We start from the raw sequence: 19,506 nt of genomic DNA on the forward strand, positions 1-19,506 counted from the left end.
AAAACAATTGCCTGTCCTTTCCCAGAGCTGTCCTTGAGATAATGAAGGTGATGACTCATTAACTGAAGAATTTCAGGCCAGTTCTGTTGGGCACTACTGCGCTAAAGAGAATTATTGGGAAATGTTAGAAGGATGGAGATAAGCCCATCTAAGTTTTGTTGCCATTAAGAGTATCTGGATTCAATCAGTTAATCAGCAACCATTTATTAAGCACCTATGTGCCCGGCACTGGGAGTAAAAAGAGAAGTAAAACTATCCTCGGTCCCCTGGAGCTTCCATTCTAGGAAGAGACAACTTGCCTAAAAACAAGTGTACCAAAGCAGGTACAAGGAAGGCATTGTGGGGTAAGGGACAAGGAAAAGCCTCATTCACTAAAGAGGTGGCCCTTGATCTGAGTCTTAAAAAAAAGGCCCAAGTAAGAAGGGAGAGTATTTCTGCTCAGATGGGGTTCCTCTGAAAAAGAAAGGAAAGATTCTTTTATTCCTATATCTTTAATGGTATGACTGAAGTTTGGAAGATGTAGATGTCCCAATGCTGGTTTTGAATACAAAGTCTTGAGATGTAGAAGCTTTCTGCCTCCCTACCAAAAGTGAACATCAACTTTCCATTCAAAAAAAGCCATCAGCTATCTGGGACAAAACTTGCCATCCACATGCTTCAACTCTCAAAGGGTTAACTTTCCAGGACAAATGACCATCATCACCCCCTTAATGTCTGAACTCACCTTTCAGTTAATGTTGAATTTGAGTCCCCTATTGAAGAGTAACTAGTCTGTGCACTGTTCCCTGGTGGAATTCTAATTGAGCTGTGGTGCCTGTCTTTCCTTATTCAACTGGAGTTTTTCCTTCCTGTTGTCACTACCTCCTGCATTCTTTTCCCTCCATCCTATCAGCATGCAGAGAGGCCTGCCAAGAGCTAGGGCCAATGGGAATGCCTCCCCAAGGAATGATGGGAGCCCACTTCTAGGCTTGCCTCTGCTATGCCAATGCAAATTGAATTTTCTAAATGATTCCTTCTCTTGTCAGACAATACCCAAGAACAAGAAGCTGCCATATTAGGGTCTCTCTGAGAGCCTGGCAGGTGGTTGTGGCTGATTTGCAGTTTGGTTCTATGTGATCATTGCATGTGTCCTACATTTTGTTTTGGTTTTCCCAGCCTCCTGGCTCTCTCTCATTATTAAGTTCTCTATTCTTTTGTAAGGGAAGCACAGAAAATGTTTTCTGTGATTGTAAAAGAGAAATGTGTGGGCCAAAATCTCAGAGCTGAGCTTTGTAACACGTCCTGCTCTGAATTACAGATGCTATCCTGCAGACTCTCAGCGCTTGCACATCAAGCCTTCACAGTCATTTAGTAGCAGGGGGGGATTTGTTGTGCTTGCCAATAACCTCTAATAAAAGTTGTCTGGGGGCAGCAGTTTTTGCAGCAGATGTACCGCATCATATGTGTGCTGTTCTTTGAACAGGAATGTTGCAGTGTTGTGTAAAGACATCGTCCCAGCTGCAGAACCCTTGAAAGAACTGAGCTTTTTCCTTAAGCAGCTTGTGGCACATCAGCTCAAAGCCCAGAGAAACATAAGGGGGAGAGCCTTCAAATGAAATCAGTATCGGGGCCAAATGAAGAGCAGGGAAGACCTGAGTGCAAATGTGGCCTCAGGCACTTCCTACATCTGTGACCTTACACAGGTCACTTACCCTTTTTTTGCCTCAGTTTCCTCATCCAGATAATGGAGATAATAATAGCACCTACCTCCCAGGGGCGTACAGACCAAATGAGATAATATTTACAAGGACATAGCATTCTGCCTAGCACATAGTAGGTGATAGGTGAATGTTTATACATACACACACATATATACATGTATGTATGTGTATATTTATCTACAAATATGTATTTTTATATATAACATTCATATATATAAAACACACACGTGTGTTATTTATCATGTTGTTGTGTATGATATAACATATATATCATATAACACACACACACAATCAAACGTTTATTCCATGTCTACTAAATGCAAACCCTTTTTCTAAGTTCAGTATAAAAACTTTTTCAGGTAACAACCCTAAGTTGGCCAGCCCACCAAAAAGCTTTTCCTCACCTTTCTTTTTCTTTCTAGTCAATGAAACGCACTCTATCGACATTCTTTATTAATCTGGAAACTAAATAAATCTAATGCTCAGGTCTAGCTTAGGAGATAGGGCTTTTCTACTGAGACACTAATTAATTTAATTAAGCTTGTCTTCTTCCATTTTGTCTCTATGCCACTCTACTCATGAAACTACTAGAAATAACTCATCTAGAAGCCAAAGAGGAAGCAATACTGAGTAATTCAGATCATGTCAGTACTTAAATGTGTCTGCCTTTTATTGAGGGATTGACATACACAATAAAAGAATTATGATGATCTGAGCTTATATGACTTATATGTACATATATATGTGTAAATAAGAGAATGGTTACCTCTGCTAAGAAGTCAAATGGAAAGGATGCTAGGCTTGGAGTTGGGAATTCAAATCCTACTGATACAGCTGTGTGGCCTTGGACAAGATACGTGGCCCCTTAAGTACTTAAGACACTTCCCTAGGATTTGTCTACAGAGACAGAAATGTGTGTTTCTTGGCAGAGGGAGTTCCCACAATGGAAAGTTCCTCACGTTGATGAAATCACTACTCTGTTCCTAAATTCTTCTACTAAGAAGAAAACAAGAACCAAAAAAAACCACTGAGCTTAATCTGAATTTATGAACAGGTCTTGATTATCCATGTTGTGAATTATCTCTGATTTATTCCTTTCCAATTCATTCCAGGTCCAAGCTACAAGAAAAGGAAATTGTTCACACATTTGTATTTATTTATACATGTGTATGTGTATGTGTACACACATGACACATATACCCTCATTGGTATACACATTCAAACGCTTGCATTGCCCTTCCTCCCCAACTTAGCATGGGTGGACCTGATGTGCATACATGCATGTGTGTCTGTGTGTGATATAGACACATATGTATATAAATGTGTGAACAGTTTCTAAGACAGTACCCTGCATCCCAGAGCACTAGGAAATGCCCTATTTTAGATTAATCATACATTCTTCCCCTCTTAACTCAGATAATCATATCACTTAAATGATTTTTTTGAGGTAGAACAAATAAGGAATTTGGGGCTTTGGCTAGCTGTTGATGTTTCCTAGAAAAAAATGTGATGGGGTCTCTTTTGAGATAATTTTTGAAATATTTGAAATAGTTTTGATGCCATTTTCTGAGTCCCAAATATACAATATCAGTGTAAATTTTTAGAGTGAAGTGTATGATAAGACCTCACCATTTCAGAGATGGCACAACTCACATAGGAGAGATAGGAAGTAAGCACCCAAAAAAGCCCCCAAGTCAATGTACTCATTGCTACCCTTCACTAACAGCCCACTTATGATTATTTTCTCTGTTGTTTCAGAATGTTTGTTTAATATTTAACTCAGAGGATAATAGAACAATATATTAAAAGGTTAGAAAAACTGTAGGAGAAATGGCAGCCATAAAGAAGTGACAGGAAATAAGCTGATAGAAACAGACTAGACCAAAAAAAACTTTTGTTTATTTTAGTATTCAAAGCATGCAACTTATAACCTCTCTTTCCAGCCTTACCTCACACCATTTCCCCTTATGTACTCTGAATAACAATCAAACCAATTTTTCAAATCAATTCCTTGCTACCACCACCCCATCCTTATCCTGCCCTCTCCCATCTATTTTTATGCCTCTCTTTAGGGTGTCATTTCTCATGCCTGGAATGGACCCCTTGCCTTGCCACCAACTTAACCTGTTAAAATCCTTCCCTTTCTTCAAAACCCCAGGAAAATGTAATATAGCAGTCCTCTATGTGTCTAGCACACAGAAGGTATTCAACAAATGGCTGTTGATAGACTGACCCAGTTCCAACACCACGTATTCCACAAAGCATTCCTTAATCCTGCCAGGTGGAAAAGTGATCTGTCCATCTTGCAGTGACCCAGAACATTGTGGACCTCCCCTTGGTAGTCACCATGTTCTGCTCCCTTGTAAGGTTCATCTTGTATAAATATGTTGCTCACTCATTGGCTGCAGGATTGTAATGGGAGTGCAGGATCACCGATTTAGAGCTGGATTGAATTTAGAGGCTCTCTGGTGGGACCCCCTCATATTCTGGGTGAGGAAAGTAAGACCAAGCGAACATGATTCACCCAAATCTCATAGAAAATGGCAAGGCTAGGATTTGAACCAAGGTCTTTGTTCTCCAAATCCATCACTGGCAGGAACTATGTCTTGTTTCATTTTGTCTACTCGGGATCTTGGTAAAAAAGATTTTTTAACTCCTACGGATGAAGGAAATGAAAAGATTATTCGGGTACTGTTCCATTCCAGGGCCAGTGACTGATATCTGTGAAGGCAAGGCTATATGTGGCCTGACTCACATTATTCTCAAACCTTAGTCTATATCTATATCTGTAATTATTCCATTAAGAATCAGATGGAGTAAGGGCAGTGCAGATATGCTTGAACCTCCATCTGCACAGCAGAGCTAGGCTACTCATGTCCAATGGGGAGTTACAGGGGCTCCATTAACAGCCAGAGCTTTTGAACTGAAAGATTTCTGTCCGATTTGCAGGAAAGCCACACGGAGGAGCCGGAAGCAGAGGAGCAAGTCCATGAGCAGCCTCAGCAGCAGGAAGAATACTGACCCGTCTTCACATCTCTTGACACTTTTCATTTTGTTGTGGGAACTTTTCTTCTGGAGAATTGGAATATGTGTGGCCTCAAACACGAAAGAAACCCATTGCTCTCCATCTGCCATTACTGTGGACATACTGCAGTGAGTGCCAGCCAAACCACTGCAATCTCTGCTCGTTTCTTTGCCAAGATGCATTTAGCAGAAGTCTCCTCTCTGGCTGTCCACCTGAGAGATTATAGGGTCACATTCTTTCAACTTCACCACTTGGCTGCTTGAGATGGGTTCTGTCTTTTTCTTTCAAAAAGAATCCTCCCTCCCCCCCAACTTTTGTCTTAGTATGATACCGTTGTAATTTGATATATGGTATTTATATTGGCATCTTACAACAAAATGTTACTAGATGTCACACACATTTGTGGTGCTTTGATGTTTGCAAGTCTGTCTGCCTTTGAGCATAGATTTGGTCAAATGATGAATTGGAACAAAGGGAAAAAGAAGTACTCAAGAGTGAAGCCATAATGATGATGGCCTATTTTCCTGGGTAAGGGATGGGAAGGCTTGTGCCACTCCAAATCACATTCTCTCTCTATTCACAAAACTAAAGACAAAACAATGGTTTCAGAGGACTGAGAGTCTCTTCAGTGTTTCACACATCAGCATGTTAGAAAACCACACAGTATGTTGTTATTTTTGGAAGATCTGAATCCACTTAAGAAAAAAAAGAAAGAAACATCTCAATTTTCCTTATTTTTTTCCCTCTACCCCTCCCCACATCGTTACCCTGCCACCAGAGGTTTTCATGGTCTTTTCTTTCTCAGGGTCCTATTTGGTGGATTAATAGCTAGCTAGATAGATAGTTATACATACATACTCCCCAAGATGCTGCTCTTTCAGTATCTTCAGACCAAAAGGGTTCTGGGTATGTAGGTCAGTCAGAGTGACCCTACTGCCTTCTGGCCCCTCCCTCCCTTTCCTTATTGGTACCCTAGGGGAAAGATAGTGTGGATTTCAGTACCTCTCTTCCATCATTTAATCTAGAGGAAGAGAGAGACATGGCTATGGTCAACAGGCGGCCAGCTAGCTCCAGAACTGATGACTATTCTTAAATAAGAATAAATTCTTATGAGAGAATTACAATAAGGAATGGGTGGCTAGCTGGGTTTTTCCCAAGTTCTCTGCACCCCCTGACAGGAAATTTCACCTGAAATTGAAGTGATGCTCTAATTAGTGGAAGCACAACCTCTAAAGCCCCTTCCAGCTCTAAATCTATGATCCTATCATCTCCAAGGGAGACATTTCTGCAGTCTGGTGTGGACTCCTGGCTAAAATGCTGGAGTCATATGGCCAAAAGATCCGTGACTCCCAATAGCATTTGAAATATGGATTTTTTTCCCTCTTAATAGGGCCCTTCTTGTTGTTGACCTTTGCTAAACAGTGACAATTTATAAACAAATATAGCAAATATTAATGTATTAAAAGCATTCCTTATTTTTTAACTAAAATTTGCACATTTTATTAGTCTCTTTTCCAAATCTTCATTGCCTTTTTTTCCCCATTTACAGTTGGTGTTCCTTCTTGTTGGTTCATTTTGCTTGGTTTCCAATTTTTGATTTATTTTCACTGGTTATTTGATTTAGCAGGTGCAACAAAAAAAAGCAAGAAACAAGTACCCCTTTCCACCCAACCCCACACTCCTCACTTAGCCAAACAGCTAAAATAAACTTCTGAATGATCTCTTTTAAAGTTTTGAATTTATTTACTAATTGATTCAACTCCAGTTCTAAATTCACACTAGAGCTGAAGGTTTTTACCAATAAAAATCTTCTGCTCCAAATAAATTTTTTTTTGCAGCAAAGTGGTGTTTATTGAGTTAAATGTCCAAAAAGATACTTGTATTTTGAGATTTTGCCCTATATCCAGTATATACAATTCAGTGCACTGTGGGAAAGAATGAACATAAATTGTATGAGTTTGTTTGGTTTTGTTTCCCTGTCTTCTCTCCATTGCTTTCAGTGCCCAGCATAGCAGCTCACCCCTCTAAGGCTAGATAGGTTTTCTAGCCCAGCTCTCAGCATTGACATCCTCTCCCAACTGGTAACCAGTAGTGCTAGTGCTATCAGTCTCACATCTAACTTTGTTTGCTGCATTTCTAAAGCTTTTGTTTAGTCACTGGCTTTCCTTAACTTAAGAGACAGCTGCATATGTGCTTGCACAAGGAAGTATGTGAAAGGAAAGTTTCTTCGGAGAGCTCAGTTGGCAGTCTTATGGTCCAAGATGGACGGGTGAATGGCAGGTTCCTTTATTGTCATCACAGACCACAACTCAGTGGAAGCTCTGAGCATGAGCTCCTGACCTCAGCAGCAAAATCAATGCCAGGGCAGTGGCTCGCTCCCCAAGTTCCCAGCCCCCTTTCTAGGGAACAGCGAGGCGGGGGAGTCTCTCTTTCAGAGCCCATTATATGAATTCCCTGAACAATTTCTGTAAGCTTTCTTGATGACAATCCCTGAGATCACCCTATTCTTGCCATCTTCTCAGCAGAAAAACACAGGTTAGATACTTTCCCATCCTCCTTTCTCCAACCACCATATTTGAGTAATCTTTCCAAAATTCCTGCTACTTTGGTTATTAGATCAAATTGTTCTTCATTTAGGAAAGAAGTATAAAATCTTCCTCTTTTCCTGTTTCTTAACAACAACATTAACTTGGGCTGCATCTTGGGTGAAGCAGCCACTTTAAAAGTTGCTGATATTTTCACCCTGTTTCTCAGTCGATCCCTTTCTGCAAGAGCTATCTGAATGAACTATGGAGGAAACAGTTGGGTCCCTTTCCAGATCTTTTCTCATTGAACAGTGAAAGCTGTGTTATTCACCTTGAGCATCTTTAGAGTCTATCTTCCTCCTTAGGCCACTGATGGCAATGACTGACCCTGCTGTCCATGCAGCACCTCCTTGATGAATTCCTGTCCTCCCATTCACATAAATCCATTCTATGTCCACCCCTTACCCCAAAGCTGATTATAGCACTTTCACCACTAATGTCAGGCAGGAAGTGATTGACGTAGAGGGCAAGGGGAAAACCCAGTCTCTTTCTAAGCAGAAACAAACAAAAACACCCCAGGTGACCTGAGAGAAGTAAACTCCAGAAGGGAAACAAAGCCTCCTCTTCCCTCCCTGGTGAGTATTCCTGTTATTCCGTTATGGTTTAATATGCATTCGTAATTACTTTTAATAAATAGTATATCATAAAGCTTTTGTTATAGATTAAATGTAAACTGAAAGGAATGTAAACATATGTATTGTTAATTATAAATAGATAAGTAATGGCATAATAGATGAAAAAGGCTTATTCAGATGTATCACACTCATTTTACTTTACCCACCAACTGTCGCATGGTAGAGTAGACTTTTTTGTCTCTGAATATGTGAATAACTTGACTTGCGTTTACTTTTTACATATTTAATAAAAAAAAAGTATGTTAAAATCTTCATAGATCTTTAGACTACTTAAATTTTTGCTGTCAACATTAGTTTTTTTTTTTTATGAGCCTGTGAATATGTATAGGTTTTATATATGTGGATTTACACGCATTACTGGAGGAGGATTTTTTTTTTTTAAGTGCCAGGTGGCTTAACAGGAGATATAGGTTTCCTATTTTGGTACCATATATTTTGGCCTTTTCCAGGCATCTGTATTACTCAGAAAAAAAATTTTTTGATGAAACTATATAAGGAAAAATAAAAAGAAATAATTCCTTTATGAAGAGAAGGGGTGGGGGGGAGCTGGGTAGCTCAGTGGATTGAGAGCTAGGTCTAGAGACGGAAGGTCCTAGGTTCAAATCTGGTCTCAGACACTTCCCAGCTTTGTGACTCTGGGCAAGTCACTTGACCCCTATTGCTTGGAACCAATACACAGTATTGATTCCAAGACGGAAGGTAAAGGTTTTATATGAATATGAGTGAGAGAGTGAGAGACAGAGACAGAAAGAGAGAGAGAGAGAGAGAGAGAGAGAGAGAGAGAGAGAGAGAGAGAGAAATTGGAACTCAAAATCTAAAAAAAAAAGTGTCTAAAGGGAAAAAGTAAAAGTTAATTAAAAAGAAATTATAATTCCCTTTAAAAAAGCCCCACTTGCAATGACCTGTAACATTAGCAGCAAGTGCAACTCTATGAGGTAAAACTGGACAAGGCTGGGGAAGATGAGATGAAGAAGTAGGCACCAAGGGAGAGATTTCAGGTCATCCCAAGTCTAGCTCCAAGGGAAAGAGGGAAGAGAACTCTGGCCCAAAGGCCTGTAACAGCTCAATGGCTTTTTGAATAAGGATGTTGGTTTGGGGTTTTTTTTCTTCCCACTCCAGCCCTTCTTATTACTGGTCTTGGCAAAAAGTATAACAGTTGTTTTATAATGTTTAAAACAAGGAGTAAGTAGGAAAGTTCATTAAACTCTAACCTAGAAAAATTCAGTATCCATTGGTAAAGGAAATAATTTTCCACCCAGGGGCCTGCACATCATGGAAGGGGATGGATGGATGCTTTGGCTGCTAGAAGGGAAGTGATCTCCACATTGTTTTCAAGCACCACCTAGAGGTCAACTATAGTTCCCATTACTAGCCTGTTAACCAGTCTGACTATGAAAGCTTTTATTTGCCCATTAATAATTCATTTATCAAAGAGATGGAGAAAGGGAAAAAGGGGAAAACAGAAACACAAAGATGGCCATAATCCTACTACTAAATTGAGTTTACGCTTGGGTGTTCCCTTGACATCATGAGGTCTATAAGCCAATACTCATATGGCTCATGTTCTACTGACAGCCCCAAACACAGTCCTTTTGACCTCAAACACGTATTATAAAAGAGAAAATATTCTCTGAAATTCCAGTGTGTCTATAACTTACTTACAGATAATGGTGAGCAACCGTCTCTTGTGATTCAGACATACTGTGAATAAGATTGAATATGGGATTTGTTCTCCTTACTGGTATAAGAACAGGGCTCTGAATCACACAAACATGTAAGTCTTAATGAAATCCTGCCATAATCCCAGCTGAAGATAAACAGGTTTTTCATAGGATTTTTTAAAAAAATTCATAAGCTCACAGAGCATCAGCGTTCCCCTATTCAAAAACCAAAATTGTTAGACATGGTTGTCATGATTATTAAGATTAATGGAATTTTTAAATACTCACAAACTTATTCTCAGGGCAAACAGAACAGTACTAAATACAGTCTGCTTCCAAGAGGAATATCAAAATCATTCATTCATTCAACAAATATTTGAGTTCCTACTGTGCTAGGTGCTGAAATCAAAACTTCCCAAAGGATGTTTAACTACTCAATTCCTCAATCACGAGACTTAAAGCTTTCCTTAACTGGGAACCATAAAGTATACTCTTCTCAGTGGGAGAGGTTAAAAGCAATGGATCCTCATATGTAAAAGTAGTAAAAATCTGGCAGATACGATACACTAGACTCTAGAGGACCATAAGAATGACAGGAGCCCTTCAGACCATGGACCTGCACAGTAGTGAGAAGAAGCTAAATCCCTCAACTGGGTAAATGAGCATATGTAGTTCAAATTATAGGAAAATGCAATGATGTGTTAAATGTACCCCCAAACTTAGCCACATCACTATTCCCCCACGTGAAGAGAATCTCAGAATCTCCCCATTGAGGGGAGCTCGACATTCTGCTGCTCCAATCATTACCTGAACAAGTTTTTATCTAGGAAAGGGGACGTGATCAGGGGTTAGACTGAAAACTTCCAAAATGAGAGGCAGCCCACTGTCTTCCAAGGTAGCCTTTTACACTCATGGATAAGCCTAATTGAAAATGTTCCCTTATTATGAATGTAAACTGGCCTCTTTACGATGTTCATTCATTGCTAGATTTGGAGTCAGAAAGACTTGGGTTCAAATTTCATCTCACACACTTCCCAACTCTGTGACCCCAGGAAAGTAATTCAGCTTCTTTGGCCCACAATTATATCATCTGTAAAATGGGACAGATGAACTCAGTGGTCTCTTCAGCTCCAAATTTATGATTTAATTGTTCTAATGCAACAAAACAGGTAGGCATTTCATTGTGTAGCAAAATCCTACTACTTTTATCTTGATGTTAAAATTTCCCCAATTCATTAGTTACATTACACAAAAAACTAAAAAAGAATAATTTTTAAAAATACTTTTGACACATTTTCCAAGATATATTCAAAACTCTGGTAACTTCAAATAATGTTTAGAAGTGATAAAGTGTTAAGTTTTAATTCCCATAAGTGTGTAAAATTTTTGTTTCATCTACAGCAGTCAAGAATTATTTACTGAAATACTTCTAATCCACTGACGTGGTTGCACAAATATAATATGATCTCTCCAGCATCTCCTAAGACAATGTTGCTGACTTGATGCATTTCCCAGAAATGGAGTATAAGAAATCTGAACTTCAGTATTAGTTTAGGGAAAGAACCTAAGCAGTCATGAAAATCGTGCCTTACATACACATACTCTTTTGTAATATCTGAACAATATTCAAGGACATAGTTTCATTTCAAGGTAAGAGTGTGACTTTGGAATTATTAGTCACCTGGCCATTTCTTTCCAAAAACCAAATCCTCAACTTAAGACATTCTCACTGTAAAAACTAAATATAATATGTAAACTAGAATATCACACCTGTAAACTAGAAAATAGATATCAGTCTATCCAGTCCCAGAATACAGAGAAATACTTTCACTTCAGGGCTTTGTATTTATTTTATCTTTGTTAGAGATGGAAAAAATACACTTCTAATACCAGAGGTTCACTAGGCACAGAGTGAATGAATGTATTTGCCTCAAAGGTGAGTAAACTCATTTCAACAGTAGATCTAAGAAACAAGACCTCCACAGAGTAGATTTCATTCAGAGAATTCAGTCTCATTATCTCTTCTCCATTCATAAATGAGTGGAGGTTATTTTTATATATGAACAAATTCCAAGTGGTCTTGAAGGTATGCTGTGTTTACCACATGAAGACATTTTTATAAAGTATGTAATCCTTAACTTGGAATACACATGATTATGTAAACCATTGACTGCTTAGGAGAAGCCCTAAACATGGTTTCTGTGGATAAAACTTCTACAAATCCAGTTTACATGGACCTTAAAATGGTACCTCGATTCACAAAGGTATGCTTAAAATCCTGACACTTGGAATTAACTTTGCTTTGCTCCTAAGGAATATCATGATTGTCCTGATTTAATATGCTTCATTGTGAATCTGTTACTGTTAATTTTATTGGTTTTAATCCTGCTGGGGTTTCCTTGTTGCAGAGTAAAGAATCTCCCATTCTCATGTGGCTCTGACTAAAGATGATGGCAAATCTTGATGGAGGGCTCTTCCTATTGCAACTGCCATTTTAGTTTTTATTACAAAACAATAAATTGTTGGGAGGACATCTGCACTTTTCTATTAGTACCTGCCAAACAAGACATTTGGTTTTGCAAATACCAAATAAGGGTTCCTGAGCAACTTAGAAAACCTACTTCTTGAAATCTACTTTGACCATCAGCTCAATGATTCTTTACTGTAGCTTCTGCACAAATCTGTACATGGGAGGAGGTGGTACAGAAGGGGATGCTTCCTGCCTTCTAAGGTATTTGGGGTATCCTGCCCCATCCCTGTCATTCCCATTGTTGCAGTTGCCAGGAGCCAAGAACTCTTGGCTCATCCAACCATCCAAAGGCTCTAAGATACAGGACCCATATGCTCACCTGGCAACTTCCTCTGGGTCTTGGAGACATAACTGCAAGCTCCTCGCTGGTTAGAATGCACATCAAAGAGGGACTGGAGAGATGGAGATTTGGGAGTATGGTGGGGAAGGGTTAAGAAACCTCTTTCTATGAATAGTGATATTTGAGAGACAAGAGAAGCACACCATCACTTTAAATATGCATTCCATTATATTCATTAAGTGTATGAAGATGCTTTGGTCATTCAAGTACATCGAGTCTCATTGTTCCTAGAAAGAACATGACCCAGGAACATCAGAGAAGAACTGGACATTTTCTTGACACCGAATAATTATTCCTGGGCCCGTTTCTTCATGGAAAAGATGTAAATATTCAAGTGTTGACTTAATTGTCTCCCCTAGAAGACACAGAAAGAAATTTCTTAAGCCTTAGAGAATATTGCATTATTTCCTTTTCTAGCTATAGAACAGCCTTTCCCCCAAACCCATCCTAGAGCAACCTAGAATAAAGATTATTCCTCAGAGGCAGTATAGTACTAGGAAAAGAGCATTGGATATGGAGACAAAGACCTTGTTCAAATTCAGACTGTCACTAACTGCCTGTGATCTTGGGTAAGTCATTTCATCTCTGGACATCAGTTTCCTCATCTGTAAAATTTGAGGCTTGAACTATGTAACCTGAGGTCCCCTTCAGTCCTAGATCTATGATTCTGTCATCATTTTGTTTCAGATTAAAGTAGCACCTCATTGCTCTTGAGGTACTATAACAATGGCCCTGTAGACCTGTACAAACAGATGAAATCCAAGGACAGTACTGTTTGTATCCTAGAAAAATGGCTTTAATACAGACAAAAGATCTTCATTTTGATTTGGAATTTTCTTAGGTGTCTTTTTGTTCATACATTTCAACATGCTAACATAAAGATCAGCATGGTAGAGTCAGTAAAATACTACAATTGAAGTCAAGAAGACCTGGGTTCAAATCCCATGTTGGGCCCTGATTTAATATGTGAGATTACACAAATAATTTAACCTCACAGAACCATCAGTAGAAAGAGAAATTTGGATTCTATAGCATCTAAGGTCCCTTCTAGCTCTAAACCTATGACCTTATGACTTGGTGGCCTCTAAGATCTTTATAAGTTCTAAATCTTTAATCCTATGACCACTGTTTTTTATGTTATTCCCATATTATATAGAAGCATAAAACACAAAGCCATTTAAAAATAAGTCACATAAAAATTTAGGAGTTGTGTTCTGAAATTTTAGGCTACTTTGGGCAATATTTGCTCATTTGCCCATTAATAACGAGTTTCCCAAATGCAAGGACATCTGCCTCTTTTTTTGCTTAGCAGAGTACCTGGCACAGAGTTGATATGTAATCAGTATTTTTTTTATAAAAACCCTTATCTTCCATCTTGGAGTCAATACTGTGTATTGGTTTCAAGACAGAAGAGTGGTAAGGGCTAGGCAATAGGGGTTAAGTGACTTGCCCAGGGTCATATAGCTGGGAAGTGTCTGAGGCCAGATTTGAACCTAGGACCTCCCATCTCTAGGCCTGACTCTTAATCCACTGAGCTACCCAACTGCCCCCATAATCAGTATTTTTTGATTGGTTGTTTGGGAAATGGCGGATTTTTTTCAATCTTCATTTTTCTCTAAATATTTTAGCCAATCCTGTAAATAATTGCTTCTGTTACATATAAATCATATATATGTTATACATAATATGTGAATAACATTTTATATATTATACATAAATAATATGAATGATAAAGGATATATGAATTTATATCCTGAATAATTCATATGTTAAAAGGAGTAATTCAAGAAATCTGAGGCTAGATTTGAACACAGGACCTTCCATCTCCAGATCTGGTGCTCCATCTACCAAGTGACCTAGCTGTCCCACTTTTAATTTACTATTGCAAGGAAAGACCATTCAACAGAAAGATGAGATATTTACCACACACACTCCATAGTGCACGTGAGCCAATGTGAGTAAGGCAGTGAAGGCCATGAACGCTGATTCCTCCAGTTTCCCAAGAAGCCCAGTGACTGCTGCGAAGACCACAAGGGCCAGTGGAAACAGGAGGCTGTGGAATGATTCGGATCTGGTGTTGCTCATCTGGCAGATGATCACTCTGCACTGTTGCAATGAGAGAAAATAGTCCCATTGTAAAGGCAGACAGGGAAGCCAAAGTTGTCGACAGGAAGCATGTTCAAAGTTAATGTTATCTATTAGGTTTCCTGCTCTTCCTGACCAAGTCTCCCCCCAGACTTCCTTCTCTCCAATTCTAATCCTCCCACCTTCCTATTCTGAGGACTAGAAAACCTGGATGAGATCCTAGGGTGCAGTTTAATGGGACATGCCACTTATCCTTCTGTGCCGCCAGGGACATACATACACACATCATGCATGTATAGATATGTGTATATACTTATATATAGTAGTGCTTAGTGGAATGAATGCATTTTATTAAATTGGCCTCTTGTCTCTTTTTAAACAGTCTTTCTCAATGCCTTTTAAATTTATTTCCGAATTTTTGCCCTTATTCCTTTTATTCAGACCTTTCACAAGTAAATGATAAGCAATAAGCTTCCTGCTTAGAGCTAAACTAGGAAAGCTTTGTCAATGTAATACTTCAAGAGGGACTAGCCAGTTCAGTTTAGTGTCACTGTTCAGTCATTTCAGTGGTGTCTGACTCTTCAGGACCCCATTTGGGGTTTTCTTGGCAAAGATACTAGAGTGGTTTGCCATTTCCTTCTCCAGTTCATTTTACAAATGAGAAACTGAGGGAAATGGGGTTAAGTGACTTGCCCAGGGTCATAAAGGGACTAATGCTGAGGCTAGATTTGAATTCATGAAAATGAGTCTTTCTGACTCCAGACCCACCACTCTTACTCACTTCACCACTAGTACTACTACTCCCACCAACCTCCTTTTCACCTAAGTAGGGACACTTCTCATTGAACTTAATATTGAGCTTTCTTCCTATTAGTGATGCTGTCTCCAATGTACTGAACACTCTCCAAACCCCAAAGTACCTACAAAAAGTACAGAAAGCACCAGCCTCCCAATGGGCAAGGACCCCTACACACTTGGGGGAAAGGTGACAAAGGCTAGAAGCACAGCAGCTATGGTGGTTGAATGAAGCCAATTTTCTGTTTTCAGTATCAGATTCCAAGGAAGATTGGAGTGAAGTAATATATTAAGCCCAACTGTAGGTCTAAAAGGATTCAATCCATTAAGAACTGTGAGTATTTGAAACTTGGAGGAAACAAGAAGAAAAAGGGCTGAATGATGTAGTCTACACTTCCTATTTTTTTGTCTTCATAATAAAAATTAAAATGTCTACCTTGGAACTTCAAGAAGAAATCTTATCAATTTAGAGAAGAAAGGGGACTAACAATCTACTCCTTCATTTTATAGATGAGAAAAATGTGGCAAAAGGGGATTAAATTAGTTGAGCCTCCTCCCCATACTCAGCTCGAGAGGGTTAGGGCAACCCTAGGCTTGGGCAGATGTAAGCTTGCAGGACCTTCTCCCTCATGGTAGAGTGACCAGGGAAGCCAGCAGCTTTTGAGCCTATCTACTCATAGGCTTGGCCTCTTATCATAAAATTTTATACAAAACACCATCCCAAATGGCAAAAAGTATGTAAACCCAATTATCCCAGCACATAGTGAGAAGTTGGAGAAGTTATACAGATTAGAACATATCAGAAAATACACAAGAGGGAATGCACTGTAGGTGGGAGGTCTTGATCCAATCAGGAGAGAAAGTCCCAACTCTATCACTCTCCCAAGGGGAAATTCTCTAGAGCCCCTAAGGAGCCAAGCTAGAAATCAGGTGAATGTTAGAATTAACTTCAGCCTCAGACACTTCCTAACTGTGTGATCCTGGACAAGTCACTTAATCCACATTGCCTAGCACTTACCACTCTTCTAAGAACCAATCACTTCACTTCAGGAATTTTGAGCTTCAATAGGTCTAAAGTCAGTTGATTGACTTTCTCTAATAAGTTTGGTATATATATGGTGAATCTTGGGCATTGAGGTCTAACAGGTTGCCTAAGAAGGGCAAACCAACCTAGGTTGGAAAGTAGTCAAGTTTATGTTTCCAGGTTGATCAACAGTCCACGAATTGCCACTACAGCCTAGAAGAGAGAGCTGGGAATCCTAGTCTCAGAAAGTGGGGAGGTCAAGGGGGAATACTTCCCAATGGACAGCATTTCACTGTCTGACCTCTAGAATAGATGAAAAAAAATGGTGGAGAACAAGACTAATAAGGTTGACACTCTGTGGCCAGAGGAAATGCCTATATCCTAAAGACAACTGGTATGCAGCAAGGCCAAAGGAAAGAGATCCAAGATGTGCTCCTAAAATCTATGCAAGTCCCACAAATACATGATCTATGAAGAAAGTTATATAAATAGATGTTTGGGAAAACTTAATGTCATATGCTTAATGACCCTCAAAGAACTAATCAAAAGGTACTAAGATTGCAGTAATGGGACCTGGATTCAATTTCTGGCTTTTCCACTTCCGGCTTATGAGAACTTGGAAAGTCATTTGGTCTCTCTGGGACAGTTTCTGGACCTAGATTCCCTCTGCTGTCCCTTCTAGTTCTATATTCATGATATTGAGCATGTAAAGAATCAACTCTCAGTTATTCAAGGGATGAATAATCATGTGATTTTTTCACAATTATTTATGTCCTTTGTTTTTTTTTTCTTCCCCCCTCTCCAGGTGCCTGACTTTTAGCAGCTTCTTTTACTATTGTTTTGCAACTCTGATAAAAGATTGAAGAGAACAATGAAATTGAAGCCAGTAATTGATATGAAGTTTGGAAATTATCCATGAGTTGGCTTATCTATACTAACTGTGCCCATCATCAGTACAGATAACTGAGTGTTACTAACTTGGTACTGTAAGCAGGAACAATTGCAACTTAATGAACACATAGCAGAAAAGAAATAATGAATGACAATGATTTTCGGTAGTATAGAAATTCATTTTTTAGTTATATAAGTATCATCTAATCTGCTTCTTGGTCATCTACTTTGGAAGATAAATTTTGTAAATGCTGAGAAAAGTCCATTGATTTGGCAAAAAAAGTTATTGGAGACATTTATAACAACAGTTTTTGTTAGAATGGTGACTGTGGGAGTCAGATTACAGGTATTCAAAAAGGGAGTGGGTGGACAGGGACAAAGATAATTTCTTCAATCTGAGTTCAAAAAATCAACTTCACAGGGGGGATATATAGAAGTTCAGCTGAAAAAAGATTGGTGACTTTGAATGCCACACAAGCTCATTATGAGTCAGCAGTATGACATAGCAGCCAAAAAAAGCTGATTCAATCTTTAAATAAATTAATCTTAATCTAAATCAAGATAAATTTAGAATAATATCCAGAAAGTGTTCAGTTCTGGGGGTCACAGTCTACAAAATAGATGGATAAACTGAAGAACACCTGGAAAGGAGGAAATATAGAAAGCTGAAGAGCCTCAAAATCATATCACATGTAGATAAGTTTAAGGAAATGGAATTGACTAGTATGGGAAAGGGAAGTCTAAGGAGCATGTTATGTATCTTCAAGTATCTGAAGATCTATCACCTGGAGGAAAGATAAGCCCTGGTCTGTTCAGCACCACAGAGCATAATTAGGAAGGATAGATATGAATTGCAGAGATAGATTAGACTTTACTTAAGGGAAATACTCCTAAAAATAGTTTAACAAAAGTAGAATGGACTGACTCAAGTAGTAATAAGTTCCACTGCCAACCCCCACCTCCAAGAGGTCTTCAAGTGAAGGTTAGATGATCCCTTGCACTTAGAAAAGGTTCTTGTTCACATACAGGTTCCATAAGGGAGCCCCCAAAGTCCCTTCCAACTCAGGTATTTCATAGTTATATGTGATTCTGTGAAATGGGAGCAGAGCAGTAGGAGCTACATGTTTTAAGAAAGAAGGGGAGGGAAGAAGAGGGGATAAAGAAGGAAGGGAAGGAATATTTATTAAGCACCTAATATGTGCCCGGCACTATGCTAAGTGCTTTAAAAATAGAACATTTGATTTTCACAACAGTCCTGGGAACCCGAGTGAGGAAGAGGTTAAAGGACTTGAAAATAGTAGCTAGCAAGAGCATCACAATCATGAAAATGGACTTTTTAAAGAGGAATATCTGAGCATGTTTAACAGTATAAGCAAAGGAGCCTATAATGGGCCATAAATGCCAGAGAAGAAGGGGATGATTATGAGTAAAGGGATTAAGACTATCTCAGCTACTATTAACCATCACAAGATGACCAACCTTTTATGTGTTCTTTTTTTTCTTTAAGATATCAAGAAACAAATATCTGGTCAAAGGTAAATTTTAACTTATCCATAATTCTCATACTATGAAAAGGAAATATTGATGCTAGAACAACACATGTGCCATTATTTGCTACTGGGTAAAAATAAGGAAATTCTAAATGTCAGAATTTCTAGGAGAAGAATAATTGCCATGACAACATATATTCAGCCTCCACAGGAAATATAATTAGGAACAAGTGGCCAGAACCAGAAATTTGAAGGGAAATGTGATTTTTTTCTAACTTGGAAACATGATTTCAGCTACCATACCTTAATTAGTTTAATTCAAGCATGAAAGCAGCCAAATGTTATTTACCAAGAAAAATGATGATACTCCAGTCAGAAATTGAAAAGTTGGATTTGAGGGACTTATGGCTAAGAATGCTATTCACCTCCAGAAAACGAATTGTTGAGAGTCAGAATGCCAATTAAAGCATATGATTTTTCACTTCAGATTGTGTGGGGTTTTATTTGGGGGGTTTGGTTTCATATAATTATTCTTTTAAAAAATGAACAATATGGAAATATGTTTTGTATGATAATATATGTATAACCCATATAGAATTGCTTGCCGGCTCTAAGAAGGAGGAGGAAAAGGAGGGAGGGAGATGATTTGGATCATATAACTTCATAAAACTTATGTGGAAATTTGTTATTACATATAATTTGTAAAATAAAATACCTTTAAAATAAAAAAACAGAAATTGAAGAG

At 38.6% G+C, this 19,506-nt stretch overlaps 2 protein-coding genes across 4 annotated transcripts in view; one reads left to right on the top strand and one right to left on the bottom strand.

Annotated features, from left to right (window-relative positions):
* The window catches only part of MAPRE2 (microtubule associated protein RP/EB family member 2), a 199,917-nt gene extending 191,720 nt beyond the window's left edge, over positions 1-8,197 (top strand). For all 3 annotated transcript variants that reach the window (XM_007487153.3, XM_056823880.1, XM_001368917.5), the window contains one exon: positions 4,650-8,197. In XM_007487153.3, coding sequence (XP_007487215.1) covers positions 4,650-4,721 — 72 coding nt within the window. In that variant the 3' untranslated portion in view covers positions 4,722-8,197. The remainder of the gene's footprint in view (positions 1-4,649) is intronic.
* Positions 8,198-12,625: 4,428 nt separating this feature from the next.
* Positions 12,626-19,506, bottom strand: part of LOC100618354 (ethanolaminephosphotransferase 1-like) — a 168,936-nt gene continuing 162,055 nt past the window's right edge. Inside the window, exons 11-12 of the mRNA XM_056821071.1 lie at positions 14,400-14,582; positions 12,626-12,831 (exon numbers count right to left, since the gene is read on the bottom strand). Coding sequence (XP_056677049.1) covers positions 12,766-12,831; positions 14,400-14,582 — 249 coding nt within the window. The 3' untranslated portion in view covers positions 12,626-12,765. The remainder of the gene's footprint in view (positions 12,832-14,399; positions 14,583-19,506) is intronic.

This window comes from Monodelphis domestica, chromosome 3 (assembly GCF_027887165.1).
Source record: "Monodelphis domestica isolate mMonDom1 chromosome 3, mMonDom1.pri, whole genome shotgun sequence".
NCBI lineage: Eukaryota > Metazoa > Chordata > Mammalia > Didelphimorphia > Didelphidae > Monodelphis > Monodelphis domestica.